The sequence below is a fragment of the Bufo gargarizans genome, chromosome 4 (genome assembly GCF_014858855.1).
Source record: "Bufo gargarizans isolate SCDJY-AF-19 chromosome 4, ASM1485885v1, whole genome shotgun sequence".
NCBI classification, from domain to species: Eukaryota; Metazoa; Chordata; class Amphibia; order Anura; family Bufonidae; genus Bufo; species Bufo gargarizans.
The window spans coordinates 245,189,418-245,205,453 of record NC_058083.1 but is presented as its reverse complement, the minus strand read 5'-3'; the positions used below and the strand labels follow the sequence as shown (position 1 = coordinate 245,205,453).

At 45.1% G+C, this 16,036-nt stretch overlaps 1 protein-coding gene across 1 annotated transcript in view; it reads right to left on the bottom strand.

Annotated features, from left to right (window-relative positions):
* DDX43 (DEAD-box helicase 43) overlaps window positions 1-16,036 on the bottom strand; it is a 166,851-nt gene that overhangs the window by 122,943 nt on the left and 27,872 nt on the right. Inside the window, exon 5 of the mRNA XM_044291120.1 lies at window positions 12,969-13,050. Within this exon, the coding sequence (XP_044147055.1) occupies window positions 12,969-13,050 (82 nt within the window). The remainder of the gene's footprint in view (window positions 1-12,968; window positions 13,051-16,036) is intronic.

Below are 16,036 nucleotides of genomic sequence, written 5' to 3'. Positions count from 1 at the left end.
GTATTCCGTGAGGGGCATAGCGAGTTCCTAGAATTTTTTATTTTTTGTCGCAAGTTAGTGGAATATGAGACTTTGTAAGGAAAAAAGAAAAAAAAAGAAAAATCATCATTTTCCGCTAACTTGTGACAAAAAATAAAAAATTCTAGGAACTCGCCATGCCCCTCACGGAATACCTTGGGGTGTCTTCTTTCCAAAATGGGGTCACTTGTGGCGTAGTTATACTGCCCTGGCAATTTAGGGGCCCAAATGTGTGAGAAGAACTTTGCAATCAAAATGTGTAAAAAATGGCCTGCGAAATCCGAAAGGTGCTCTTTGGAATGTGTGCCCCTTTGCCCCCCTTGGCTGCAAAAAAGTGTCACACATCTGGTATCGCCGAACTCAGGAGAAGTTGGGGAATGTGTTTTGGGGTGTCATTTTACATATACCCATGCTGGGTGAGAGAAATATCTTGGCAAAAGACAACTTTTCCCATTTTTTTATACAATGTTGGCATTTGACCAAGATATTTCTCTCACCCAGCATGGGTATATGTAAAATGACACCCCAAAACACATTCCCCAGCTTCTCCTGAGTACGGCGATACCAGATGTGTGACACTTTTTTGCAGCCTAGATGCGCAAAGGTGCCCAAATTCCTTTTAGGAGAGCATTTTTAGACATTTGGATCCCAGACTTCTTCTCACACTTTCGGGCCCCTAAAAAGCCAGGGCAGTATAAATACCCCACATGTGACCCCACTTTGGAAAGAAGACACCCCAAGGTATTCAATGAGGGGCCTGGCGAGTTCATAGAATTTTTTTTTTTTGCATAAGTTAGCGGAAATTGATTTTTTTTTTTTTGTTTTTTTCTCACAAAGTCTCACTTTCCGCTAACTTAGGACAAAAATTTCAATTTTTCATGGACTCAATATGCCCCTCAGCAAATACCTTGGGGTGTCTTCTTTCCGAAATGGGGTCACATGTGGGGTATTTATACTGCCCTGGCTTTTTAGGGGCCCTAAAGCGTGAGAAGAAGTCTGGAATATAAATGTCTAAATGGAGCCTTACAGGGGGGGGTGATCAATGACAGGGGGGTGATCACCCATATAGATTCCCTGATCACCTGTCTGTCATTGATCACCCCCCTGTAAGGCTCCATTCAGACGTCCGCATGTGTTTTGCAAAACACATGCGGACGTCTGAATGGAGCCTTACAGGGGGGTGATCAATGACAGAGAGGTGATCACCCATATACACTCCCTGTCATTGATCACCCCCCTGTAAGGCTCCATTCAGACGTCCGCATGTGTTTTGCAAAACACATGCGGACCGCATGTTTTGCAAAACACATGCGGACGTCTGAATGGAGCCTTACAGGGGGGTGATCAATGACAGGGGGTGATCAGGGAGTGTATATGGGTGATCACCTCTCTGTCATTGATCACCCCCCTGTAAGGCTCCATTCAGACGTCCGCATGTGTTTTGCAAAACACATGCGGACCGCATGTGTTTTGGATCGGATCCGCAAAACACATGCGGACGTCTGAATGGAGCCTTACAGGGGGGTGATCAATGACAGAGAGGTGATCACCCATATACACTCCCTGTCATTGATCACCCCCCTGTAAGGCTCCATTCAGACGTCCGCATGTGTTTTGCAAAACATGCGGTCCGCATGTGTTTTGCAAAACACATGCGGTCCGCATGTGTTTTGCAAAACACATGCGGACGTCTGAATGGAGCCTTACAGGGGGGTGATCAATGACAGGGAGTGTATATGGGTGATCACCTCTCTGTCATTGATCACCCCCCTGTAAGGCTCCATTCAGACGTCCGCATGTGTTTTGCGGATCCGATCCAAAACACATGCGGTCCGCATGTGTTTTGCAAAACACATGCGGACGTCTGAATGGAGCCTTACAGGGGGGTGATCAATGACAGGGGGTGATCAGGGAGTGTATATGGGTGATCACCTCTCTGTCATTGATCACCCCCCTGTAAGGCTCCATTCAGACGTCCGCATGTGTTTTGCAAAACACATGCGGACCGCATGTGTTTTGGATCGGATCCGCAAAACACATGCGGACGTCTGAATGGAGCCTTACAGGGGGGTGATCAATGACAGAGAGGTGATCACCCATATACACTCCCTGTCATTGATCACCCCCCTGTAAGGCTCCATTCAGACGTCCGCATGTGTTGCAAAACACATGCGGACGTCTGAATGGAGCCTTACAGGGGGGTGATCAATGACAGGGGGTGATCAGGGAGTGTATATGGGTGATCACCTCTCTGTCATTGATCACCCCCCTGTAAGGCTCCATTCAGACGTCCGCATGTGTTTTGCAAAACACATGCGGACCGCATGTGTTTTGGATCGGATCCGCAAAACACATGCGGACGTCTGAATGGAGCCTTACAGGGGGGTGATCAATGACAGAGAGGTGATCACCCATATACACTCCCTGTCATTGATCACCCCCCTGTAAGGCTCCATTCAGACATCCGCATGTGTTTTGCGGATCCGATCCAAAACACATGCGGTCCGCATGTGTTTTGCAAAACACATGCGGACGTCTGAATGGAGCCTTACAGGGGGGTGATCAATGACAGGGAGTGTATATGGGTGATCACCTCTCTGTCATTGATCACGCCCCTGTAAGGCTCCATTCAGAGGTCCGCATGTGTTTTGCGGATCCGATCCATGTATGAGTGTAACCGTAAAAATCATGCGGACGTCTGAATGGAGCCTTACAGGGGGGTGATCAATGACAGGGGGGTGATCAATGACAGGGAAGTGATCAGGAAGTCTATATGCGTGATCACCACCCTGTCATTGATCACCCCCCTGTAAGGCTCCATTCAGACGTCCGTATGTGTTTTGCGGATCCGATCCATGGATGCTGGATCCGTAAAAATCATACGGACGTCTGAATGGAGCCTTATAGGGGGGTGATCAATGACAGGGGGGTGATCAATGACGGGAGGGGTGATCAGGGAGTGTATATGAAGTGATCAGGGGTTCATAAGGGGTTAATAACTGACAGGGGGGGGTGTAGTGTAGTGTAGTGTTGTTTGGTGGTACTTTACACATCTACCTGTGTCCTCTGGTGGTCGATCCAAACAAAAGGGACCACCAGAGGACCAGGTAGCAGGTATATTAGACGCTGTTATCAAAACAGCGTCTAATATACCTGTTAGGGGTTAAAAAAATCACATCTCCAGCCTGCCAGCGAGCGATCGCCGCTGGCAGGCTGGAGATCCACTCGCTTACCTTCCGTTCCTGTGAGCGCGCGCGCCTGTGTGCGCGCGTTCACAGGAAATCTCGGCTCACGCGAGATGACGCCAATCGGCGTTAGCGTAGCCTGGGAGAGCCGCCGCGATGACGCCTTTCGGCGTTACAGTTGCGGCAAGCGGTTAAAGGAGCTGCAGGAATATCTGGCAAGTACTGGCTGTGTGGTATATGTGACAACAATCTCCCGTATTCTTCATATGTCTGGGCTATGGGGTAGAGTGGCAAGACGAAATCCTTTCATTACGGAGAAAAACATCCAAGCCAGGCTACATTTTGCAAAAACACATCTGAAGTCTCCCAAAAGCATGTGGGAAAAAGTGTTATGGTCTGATGAAACCAAGGTTGAACTTTTTGGCCATAATTCCAAAAGATATGTTTGGCACAAAAACAACACTGCACATCGCGTCTGCGATCAGGGAAAATCGTGTGAGTAGGTACAGAATTGCAGTTCAGTTTTTATCACGCAGGTGCAATGCGTTTTGCACGCATGTGATAAAAAAAAACTGACTGTGGTACCCAGACCTGAACTTCTTCCCTCAATTTCAGGTTTGGGTTATGTGTTCTGTAGATTTTATTATTTTCCATAATAACATGTTTATAAGGGAAAATATTAGCATTCTTAATACAGAATGCTAACTAAAATGTGGCTTTAGGGGTTAAAAAATAAATTAACAGGATGAGGTGAGTTTATCCTGTTAATTTATTTTTTAACCCCTAAAGCCACATTTTAGTAAGCATTCTGTATTAAGAATGCTATTATTTTCCCTTATAACCATATGATAAAGGAAAATAATACAGTAAATTGACTTTTATCAATTTACTTACATCATCTCCTAGCGACCATGCGTGAAAATCGCACCGCATCCGCACTTGCTTGCAGATGTTTGCTATTTTTCACACAGACCAATTCATTTCTATGGGGCCTGCGTTGCGTAAAAATAGAATATAGAAGATGCTGCGATTTTCACGCAATGCACAAGTGATGCGTGAAAATCACTGCTCATCTGAACAGCCCCATTGAAGTGAATGGGTCCGGATTAAGTGCGGGTGCACTGCGTTCACCTCGAGCATCGCACCGTGTGGAATTCTCACCTGTGTGATAGGGGCCTAACATTGATCTCCATAGCGGACCGTCCCCTTAACACTCACCTCCCCAGCAGCCTGCCCCTAGGGTGGCCAGAGGTCTGGTTTTAGCACGGACAGTGGCTTTCAAGCTTGCTGTTCGGCACAGGGAGAAAGTCACCCTCCCTCCCACCCCTGCAGCTGAGAGAAGTTGCTTTTTATCTAAAAATTTGTTTTCAATCCCTGTCGGCTGAGGAGTGGGAGGGCCGAGGCTTAGCAGGATCGGGGGCAGGCTTTTTAAGTCCATCTTTTGAGTGGGGCTGAATGGCCCACCCTAAGCTTGCCCCCTTAACTGTGACCTCCCCAGCACTCCGCTCCCTTAACAGTGTCATGCACAGCACTCTGCCCCTTTTAACCACTTCAGCCCCGCTAGGTGAAACCCCCTTCATGACCAGAGCACTTTTTACACTTCGGCACTACACTACTTTCACCGTTTATCGCTCGGTCATGCAACTTACCATACAAATGAATTTTACCTCCTTTTCTTCTCACTAATAGAGCTTTCATTTGGTGGTATTTCATTGCTGCTGGCATTTTTACTTTTTTTGTTATTAATCAAAATGTAACGATTTTTTTGAAAACAAAAAGACATTTTTCACGTTCAGCTGAAAAATTTTGCAAAAAAAACGACATCCATATATAAATTTTTCGCCAAATTTATTGTTCTACATGTCTTTGATAAAAAAAAAATGTTTGGGCAAAAAAAAAAAAATGGTTTGGGTAAAAGTTATAGCATTTACAAACTATGGTACAAAAATGTGAATTTCCGCTTTTTGAAACAGCTCTGACTTTCTGAGCACCTGTCATGATTCCTGAGGTTCTACAATGCCCAAACAGTAGAAAACCCCCACAAATTACCCCATTTCGGAAAGTAGACACCCTAAGGTATTCGCTGATGGGCATAGTGAGTTCATAGAACTTTTTATTTTTTGTCACAAGTTAGCGGAAAATGATGACGATTTTATTTTTTTTATTTTTTCTTACAAAGTCTCATATTCCACTAACTTGCGACAAAAAATAAAAAATTCTAGGAACTCACCATGCCCCTCACAGAATACCTTGGGGTGTCTTCTTTCCAAAATGGGGTCACTTGTGGGGTAGTTATACTGCCCTGGCAATTTAGGGGCCCAAATGTGTGAGAAGAACTTTGCAATCAAAATGTGTAAAAAATGACTGGTGAAATCCAAAAGGTGCACTTTGGAATATGTGCCCCTTTGCCCACCTTGGCAGCAAAAAAGTGTCACACATCTGGTATCGCCGTACTCAGGAGAAGTTGGGGAATGTGTTTTGGGGTGTCATTTTACATATACCCATGCTGGGTGAGAAAAATATCTTGGTCAAATGCCAACTTTGTATAAAAACATGGGAAAAGTTGTCTTTTGCCAAGATATTTCTCTCACCCCAGCATGGGTATATGTAAAATGACACCCCAAAACACATTCCCCAACTTCTCCTGAGTACGGCGATACCAGATGTGTCACACTTTTTTGCTGCCAAGGTGGGCAAAGGGGCACATATTCCAAAGTGCACCTTTCAGATTTTGCAGGCCATTTTTTACACATTTTGATTGCAAGGTACTTCTCACACATTTGGGCCCCTAAATTGCCAGGGCAGTATAACTACGCCACAAGTGACCCCATTTTGGAAAGAAGACACCCCAAGGTATTCCGTGAGGGGCATGGCGAGTTCCTAGAATTTTTTATTTTTTGTCGCAAGTTAGTGGAATATGAGACTTTGTAAGGAAAAAAGAAAAAAAAAAGAAAAAATCATCATTTTCCGCTAACTTGTGACAAAAAATAAAAAATTCTAGGAACTCGCCGTGCCCCTCATGGAATACCTTGGGGTGTCTTCTTTCCAAAATGGGGTCACTTGTGGCGTAGTTATACTGCCCTGGCAATTTAGGGGCCCAAATGTGTAAGAAGTACCTTGCAATCAAAATGTGTAAAAAATGGCCTGCGAAATCCGAAAGGTGCCCCTTTGCCCACCTTGGCTGCAAAAAAGTGTCACACATGTGGTATCGCCGTACTCAGGAGAAGTTGGGTAATGTGTTTTGGGGGGTCATTTTACATATACCCATGCTGGGTGAGAGAAATATCTTGGCAAAAGACAACTTTTCCCATTTTTTTATACAAAGTTGGCATTTGACCAAGATATTTTTCTCACCCAGCATGGGTATATGTAAAATGACACCCCAAAACACATTCCCCAACTTCTCCTGAGTACGGCGATACCACATGTGTGACACTTTTTTGCAGCCTAGATGCGCAAAGGGGCCCAAATTCCTTTTAGGAGGGCATTTTTAGACATTTGGATCCCAGACTTCTTCTCACACTTTCGGGCCCCTAAAAAGCCAGGGCAGTATAAATACCCCACATGTGACCCCACTTTGGAAAGAAGACACCCCAAGGTATTCAATGAGGGGCATGGAGAGGTCCTAGAATTTTTTTTTTTTTGCATAAGTTAGCGGATATTGATTTTTTTTTTGTTTTTTTCTCACAAAGTCTCACTTTCCGCTAACTTAGGACAAAAATTTCAATCTTTCATGGACTCAATATGCCCCTCACGGAATACCTTGGGGTGTCTTCTTTCCGAAATGGGGTCACATGTGGGGTATTTATACTGCCCTGGCTTTTTAGGGGCCCTAAAGCGTGAGAAGAAGTCTGGAATATAAATGTCTAAAAATGTTTACGCATTTGGATTCCGTGAGGGGTATGGTGCGTCCATGTGAGATTTTATTTTTTGACACAAGTTAGTAGAATATGAGACTTAGTAAGAAAAAACAAAAACAAAAAAATTTCCGCTAACTTGTGCCAAAAGAAAATGTCTGAATGGAGCCTTACCGGGGGGGGGGGGGGGGGGGGGGGGGGGGTGATCAATGACAGGGGGGTGATCACCCATATAGACTCCCTGATCACCCCTCTGTCATTGATCACCCCCCTGTAAGGCTCCATTCTGACATCCGCATGATTTTTTACGGATACATGGATACATGGATCGGATCCACAAAACGCATGCGGACGTCTGAATGGAGCCTTACAGGGGGGTTATCAATGACAGGGGGGTGATCAGGGAGTGTATATGGGTGATCACCCGCCTGTCATTGATCACCCCCTGTAAGGCTCCATTCAGACATCCGCATGTGTTTTGCGGATCCGATCCATGTATCCATGGATCCGTAAAAATCATGCGGAAGTCTGAATGGAGCCTTACAGGGGAGTGATCAATGACAGGGGGGTGATCAGGGTCGTAGACTAGACTCTGCCTGGCACTAGCTCCATTGACCCCGAATGGATGCCCAGAGTCATATGCTCAGTCTCTTCCAGAATTACATTTTGTCAACAGGGTTTTAGGGGTGGTGGAATTTTTTAAAATCTTATCAGAAGAACTGATAAATTTGATGGTTGAGCAGACCAATTTATACGCTGTTCAATTCATCACCAGTCACCCCACCTCCTATTACGTCAAGAATGGGATATGGTGCCCTGTTGTTGTGGTGGATATTTAAAAATTTTGGGGCATCTTTCTTAATATGGGTCTCATAAAAAACAGACTATGAGATCTTTTTGGTCATTTGATGTGTTGTACGATTCCCATGTACGTGGAAGAAATGACGACATCGATTTAAGACAATCCTGCAATTTCTTCATTTTGCTGACAACACACAGGGGCCCCCCACATGATGACCCCAGCCATTACAGGCTTTATAAAACTAGGTCCCTTATACCGTTTTTTTTCGCTTTATAAGATGCACCCCCCCCCCCCCCCCCCCCCCCAAAAAAAAGTGTGTGGGGGAAATGGCTGTGCGTCTTATAAAGCAAATATTTCGCTGGCTGCTATGCTGCATAGTGCGGCCAGCGAAGTATCAGTGTGGAGGGAGGAGGCGGGGACCGGTGCAGTGACTCTACTCTAATACACCGGGCTCTGCAGCTGTTAAGTACATTCAATCCGAATGGGTCCGCAATTACTTTATTGTACTTACTGTAGTACCTTATGTATAGCATTAAGACGGCGCAGACCGGCAGCTCCCTCGGTCATGAGCCGCCTGCCTGTTTATTCATAGTGAGATAAGCGGTCAGGCGGCGCATGACCGAGGGAGCTGCCGGTCTGCGACGTCTTAATGCTGTACAAAAGGTACTACAAGTAAGTACATTACAGTATTTGCGGACCCATTCGGATTAAATGTACTTAACAGCTGCGGCGGGGCCTGGTGTATTAGAGTAGAATCACTGCATCGGGCCCCGCCATGAGTGTCTCCACCTCCACACTGATGCATCTGATGCACACTGCTGGCAGGTGTATACCGACTCCTATTTAACATGATTTTGAATGTGATTGCCTAATTCTGAACACCGCTACATCCCCACTTATGCAACCACATTATTTTAGTTTTTTGTTTTCTTCCCTCCACCTAAAAGATTTCAGTTTGTTTTTCAATTGAGTGGTACAGTTTACAGGTCACATTAATGGTGGAAAATGTTCTGAAATGATTTATCTTGGTCTCATATTGAACAAATATATAAACACAACACTTTTGGTTTTGCTCCCATTTTGCATGAGCTGAACTAAAAGATCTGAAACATTTTCTACATACACAAAAAAGACCCATTACGCTCAAATATTGTTCACAACTGTCTAAATCTGTGGTAGTGAGCACTTTTCTTTTGCCGAGATAGCCCATCCCACCTCACAGGTGTGGCATATGAAGGTGCTGATTAGACAGCATGAATATTGCACAGGTGTGCCTTAGACTGCCCACAATAAAATTCCACACTGAAATGTGCAGTTTGATCACACAGCACAATGCAACTGATGTCACAACGTTTGATGTAGCGTACAATTGGCATGCTGACTGCAGGAATGTCCACCAGAGCTGTTGCCCGTGCAATGAATGCTCATTTCTCTACCATAAGCAGTCTCCAAAGGAGTTTCAGAGAATTTGGCAGTACATCCAACCGGCGTCACAACCGCAACATGAGGTGACAATCGTGGATGAATGGCACAAAAATGGGCCTCGGGATCTCGTCACAGTATCTCTGTGCATTCAAAATGCCATCAATAAAATGCACCTGTCCTCATTGTCCATAATATACACCTGCCCATACCATAACCCTACCGCCACAATGGTCCACTCAATCCACAACGTTGACGTCAGCAAACCGCTCACCCATACGACGCCACACATGCTGTCTGCCATCTGACCTGAACAGTGAAAACCGGTACTCATCCGTGAACAGAACGCCTCTCCAACGTGCCAAACGTCATCAAATGTGAGCATTTGCCCACTCAAGTCAGTTACGATGACTAACTGCTGTCAGGTCCAGACCCTAATGAGGACGACGAGCTTGCAAGTGAGCTTCCCTGAGATGGTATCTGAGAGTTTCTGCATAAATTCTTTGGTTATGCAAACCGATTGTTGCTGCAGCTGTCCGGGTGGCTGGTCTCAGACGATCATGGAGGTGAACATGCTGGATGTGGAGGTCCTGGGCTGGTGTAGTTACATGTGGTCTGCAGTTGTGAGGCCGGTTGGATGTACTGCCAAAAGTCTTTGGAGACGGCTTATGGTAGAGAAATGAACATTCATTGCATGTGGTAGACATTCCTGCAGTCAGCATGCCAATTGCACGCTCCGTCAAACGTTGCGACATCAGTGGCATTGTGCTGTGTGATCAAACTGCACATTTCAGAGTATGCTTTTATTGTGGGAAGTCTAAGGCACACCTGTGCAATATTCATGCTGTCTAATCAGCACCTTGATATGCCACACCTGTGAGGTGGGATGGATTATCTCAGCAAAGGAGAAGTGCTCACTAACACAGATTTAGACAGATTTGTGAACAATATTTGAGAGTAAAGGGCCTTTTGTGCATGTAGAAAATGTTTCATATCTGAGTTCAGCTCATGCAAAATGGGAGCAAAACCAAAAACTATGGCTAATAGGACATGTTCTATTGTTTTGCGGAGCCGTAGACCGGAAGTTCGGGGCCGCGGACCGGAAATGCGGATGCGCACAGCACTCTGTGTGCTGTCTGCATCTTTTTTTGTCCCCATTAAAAATGAATGTGATCCGGACCCAAAGTGTGGACATGTGAATGGACCCCAACTCTAACACTAGTCCAAACTATTACTAGCTAACTGCCAGTACTTTGGCGAACCAACAAATGCCTAACCCTAACACGAACCTCAACTATGTAAAGCTACCTGACTAGGACTATACTGTATTATTTAAAAAACACTGAAGTTCTGTGGGGAGGAAAGGTGGTGGAGGATTGGTTGTCAGGGTAAGTGTTTGGAGCACTGTAGGGTGTTTATACAGTTGGTGGCACTCTGACAGGAGACCAAAACAGAGCAGCTCGGAGGTCTGCTGCGATGAGAAAGTCGTCCAAAATATGGAATGAACAGAATTTCTTTCTGATAAAGAAAAAACAAGATTTTTTCCATTAATTTTGGAAATATTCTGGGGGCAGACAAGAGACCGAATGGAAGCACTTGAAATTGCAGATGAACCAGGCGATTCTTTAGGAAGACTGTGAATCGCAGATATCTCATGATTTATGTGTATGAGGACATGGTAGTAGGCATCCGTTAAGTCGCTGTGCCCTAAGAAAAGGAGCTTGCATTAAACTTGGAAACATCCACCATGAACAAAGGGGAACCCCAACACCCACAATACCAAAGGTGCATATAAAAAACTTCATCTAGGAGGCGGCTTACTGGGCTGAGGGCTTTGGGAGGATCAGCAGACTTCTCAGCTGAAAGGGGCATGACTACTTCCCAACTCTGGATACTCTGTCTGAGGAACGCCATCGAGTTCCACATGCCGGCATTTTAAGGCCCGAACTTCCAGGTCACCTGGTACGCAGCCGCACGCTGACCAGCTCCCCAAGCCGCGCCAACGAGACCTAATCTTGAGAGACTCTGGCCCTCTGGAGAATAGCAATGCCGATCGCCATTCTCCCACCGCTGCCTAACCAAGGGGAGCAAGATTGCCCAAGACTTACACAGAAGCTGACAGAGGGACCAGTATCTTGCTCTGATCCCATCGCTCTGCACCAGCCCTCCCAACCCAGGTCAGGGATAACCTACCAAAAGGATGAGCGGTAGTTTAAGCAGGAGGGAACCCCTGCCGCTTCTCCACTTCATTCCAAGGGACAGGAAACAACTGGACACGGTAAAGGGGAGGAGGCTTTTAAACATTGTTCTACACGTTGTTTCCTGTCCCTGGGAGGCGGGGTACCCTCCTGTTTAGTGCCATTAGGGAGGTGTATCGAAAAACAATGTCTGGTCCTGTCAAGGTGGAGAGGGTGCTGCAGTTGCAGAGAAAGCTGAGCCACTTGGCAACACCGCCATTGCTCATAGAGGCTCATTTGCATATAATACAACTGAATTTATCTCAGCAATGTGGGCACATATGAACATGGCACCAGCAGAGATGTCTTCAGCTGCCAAGTTTCATAGGTACAAATCTGCTGACAGATGTCCTAAAACTAAGATAGCTGGCTGTCTGGTTTTTGCAGCGTCATACATGTTAAGTTTGCTACACAGTACATGCACTAACACATCATGCTCTTTGTCTCTATGGCACAGGCTGTGATTAGGGCAACATTAGTGTGGCGGCAACATTAGTGTGGCCCAACAGCAAGATTACTGAACTTCCTTCCTAGGTCCCCAGGGCTGACTGCAGAGGGCATGCCCAACCTCCGATTAGATGACTGGAACCCAAATCAGCGGGAGGTCCCATTTGATCATGCTGAGGTCACGGCTACTTCCGATCCCTGCTGTAGAGCAAAGGGCTGCTGCGAGAATTGGAGCTGTTAGTTACAGTTCGATTGTAGAGGATCAGTGCTCACTGAAGTACTCTGCTACCTCAAACAACGGCCCAAAAAAGTGGGTGGTCAATAAGGGGTTAAAAAACACTAGTGGAAATCCCAGCAGCTTTAGCCCAACAGAAAAAGCCTGCTTGATGTTGTTTCTGCCTTGGTCATGTAATGAACCCATACGTTTAGAATGGTCACTAAACACCCGAAAAGTGGCCTCAAAAACTTGCAAATTTTCATGCAAACACCACTTGCATAAAAATGGGTGATTTTTTTTTTTCTTTCTTTTTATGTATTTCATGCCATGCTCCCGTGGAATGAGCTGGGCTTAGTGGAAGGGAATGTGACAAGTTTACTAGAACTGGTATAAAATTATAGCTCAAATCTATACCAACTCATAGCAGTCAGACTTTCTGGCACATAGCGGGACAGAAATGTGCTAACCAGCCTGCACTCAGTGGGTGAAGACTTGACTTTCCGGCACATAGAGCACCCGAGATGTGCCTATTTTGTTAAACAGCCTACACTATCCGGTAATAAATACCAATGACCTATCCCCAGTATAGATCATCAATATCAGATAGGTGGGGATCCAACAGTCAGGGCCAACACAGTGAGTGCAGTGGCCTCTTCCTAGGCCATGGACGTCTCCGTACATTGATCACATGGCCTAGTTGCAGCTCAGCCCCATAGAAGTGAATGTGGCTCGACTGCCATATCAAGCACAGCCGCTATATGATGTACACACATGTACTTTTACCTCCAACTTGTTACCTCCTCTTCAGACATTGATGCAGCACTTGATGCTTCTTTGTAGAAAGCCTTCTGAATTGGAGGCATATCTTAAAGGAAAAAATTAAGACAACATTTAGCAGAGCTAGAAAATGAGCCTCATAGTGTGGGTTTGACTGTCTGCCATTTCTACATCTGTGCCATCTCTGCCACCCTTGTGCTGAAGCTGTGGCCACTGGGAAAGTAGGTGGGGCACTGGTGTGTGTGTGTATGTATGTAATGGAATTAATGGGCAAGTAGGTTAGGAGATTGGTCATTTCTGTCTGCTGTCATTGTAGCCCATCATCTTTTTTTCCCCAAACCTATCTCACTACCTCTTAGGGTGCATTCACACGACTGTATAAATGGATCTGCATCCATTCCGCAAATTTGTGGAACGGGTGCGGACCAATTTATTTCAATGGGCCCGCAAAAGATGCGGACAGCACAAAGTGTTCCGATTTCAGTGTTTTTGTCTTGTTTTATATGTAGTGTATGTGCCTTCACCTGGCATTCAAACACTCTCCTTTGCACCTGGTAGCCTCCATCACATGGTCTGATGTGGGTGTGGCTTACAGTCTGGCTTTGTTCACATTGCACTAGTTGTCCTGCTAGGCGGTTGTGTGGAAGCTTGGCTGTGAGCTGGATTACATCACCTTCAGACCTTGTTCACACCATAGGTAGCATAGTGGTAGGACCCCTTGCCATGCTGAGAACCGTGACGTGGTGCATGTTGGGCTCCGATATCTTCCTGACAGGAATATATTGGCAAAAGTCTCAGCTTTTAATATCTGCATTTATGACTAGCCAGTATAGTCAGTGGCATATCCGTTTGGTGCATTTCTTCTGTGATTTATATATTGCATATGTAATAAAATATTTTTTATGGGTACTTATGAGCGCCATGTTCTTTTTGGAGTTGTGAGAGGGCTTGATTTCTGAGGCAGATTTTGGGGTACAAGAGACATTTTGATTGCTTTTCATTCCATGTTTTGGGTGGCAGTTAAACAAAAACAAAAGGTCAGGCTTTTTTATGGTGTTCACCGTGTGGGATAATTGACATGGTTATATAGTTCAGCTTATTATGGATGTGGGGATACCAAATATGTAGCGGGAATTTTTTTTTTTTTTTTTACATTTTAAAACTTTCAGGGGAAAAAGGTGGAATTTTAATTTTTTATTTGGAATCTTATTTCTTTTATAAAAATGTAATATTTATTATAAACCCAATATGTTATAGCCCTCTTTATTGCTTACATAATACTCTGTACTAATTACGTATTAGACAGTGCATTATACTGTTAGTAGGAAACTGACAGGCAATTAGGCTTTACCAGGGGCATTTAAAAAAGGCAGAATGATGAGGGGGGGCTTCATCAGACCCCCAAGCTCTCCTGTAAAGGCATTGGCACCCTACATTCGCAGGGAGTGCAAATTGGTTTTAGAGAGATGGGGCTCCCTTTGTCACCTCTTAGATGTCTTGGTCATTATTGATAGCAGCATCTAAGTGGTTAATCAACCAGGATCTTAGCCATTAAAGCAGGTGCCCAACTATCACCAGACACACTCTCCACCCAGCATAGGACACCTGTGGTGGGCCAGACCTGCACCGCTGTAAAAAGATGTATGGGCAGTCATTAACAGAGTACATTGTCAGAATTCTTTGCAGTCCAAAAAACTGGATTTTTGTACTCACTGTAAAATCCTTTTCTCGTAGGACGCATTGGGGTAGACAGCACCATGGGTATATGCCCAGCCACCACTAGGAGGCACCAGGGCTCCAGATGGCGACCAAAATGGTCGCAAAGGCGACTGAGAATTGCTAAATGGCGACAAGACTTTGTAGTCTTGTTGCCATTTGTGCCTAGACCCTCTGCTGCTCTGCCGCTTTCACAAACTGACATGGCACGAGCTGCTGTCAGCACGTGCAATGTTCTCCTCAGCAGCACAGGTGAGAAGTGGGCAGTCCCTCCCCCCTGTACCGCTGCCACAAATGGGCTAATATAAGCGAGGAGGGGGTGAGGGGCTGCGGCCACTGCACCACCAATAAATATCGTTTATGCCCGAATACAAACGCAGGCTGCGGGTGCCAGCCATATCCCATACCCGGCACCCAGCCTCTAACTGCACTCTGCACTCCACCGCTATTAACCCCTCAGGTGCCGCACCTAATAGGTTAATAGCGGCGGATCGCAGCGCACAGTCATAGAATATTAAGTTTAAATCACCCCCATGCCCAATTTTACATTTCAAATATATAAACAAAAAAAATTACATATCGCCACACCCGAAAAAGTGTGAACTATTAAAATATTTAAAAAAATATCTCCTATGCGGTGAACGCAGTTTCAGAAAAAATAAAAATAAAATAAATGCAATTTGCTATTTTTTGTCACCTTGTCCCAACATAAATTAGGTTAGGACTGTTCTATTATGGTCCAGACGTTCCATATAATGTGGAATGCACGCAGCTTTTTTGGTGTTTTTTTTTTTTCACGTGGTATCTAGTATTGCAATACTTTATAGTATCGAAATATAGAGTCAAAATTTTTGTATCGTGAAAACGTAATTATATGTATTTTAAATTTGGCAACTAAAAATGGAAATTTGGCTCCTAAATTTTTCAGGTTAGGAGCCAATGGCTCCTTGATATTTTTTTTTTTTTTTTTTTTTTTTAGTCTGGAGCCCTGGGCCCTAGATATAAAAAAATAAATAAAAAATTTAAAAGTTGGTTCTGCCCAGGTGGGCTATACCCTCTCCACAGCACTAGGCCATTCAGTTTGTCCCAAAAGCAGTAGGAGAGAGAAGCAAAAGCAAAGAACCAACATATCCTGGACTAGGAAACAGCAGCACAGTGACAGGGAGAGTAAGTGAAACAGAGGGTGGGATCTGTGTCCCCAAATGCATCCTACAAGAAAATGATTTTACGTAGAGTACAAACATCCAGTTTTCTCTTGAATGCATTGGGGGGGGGGGGGGGACAGCACCATGGGACGTCCTAAAGCAGTCCTCGAGGGTGGGATTGAAACCTCATGCAAGAAGGATGCACAGGTGCAG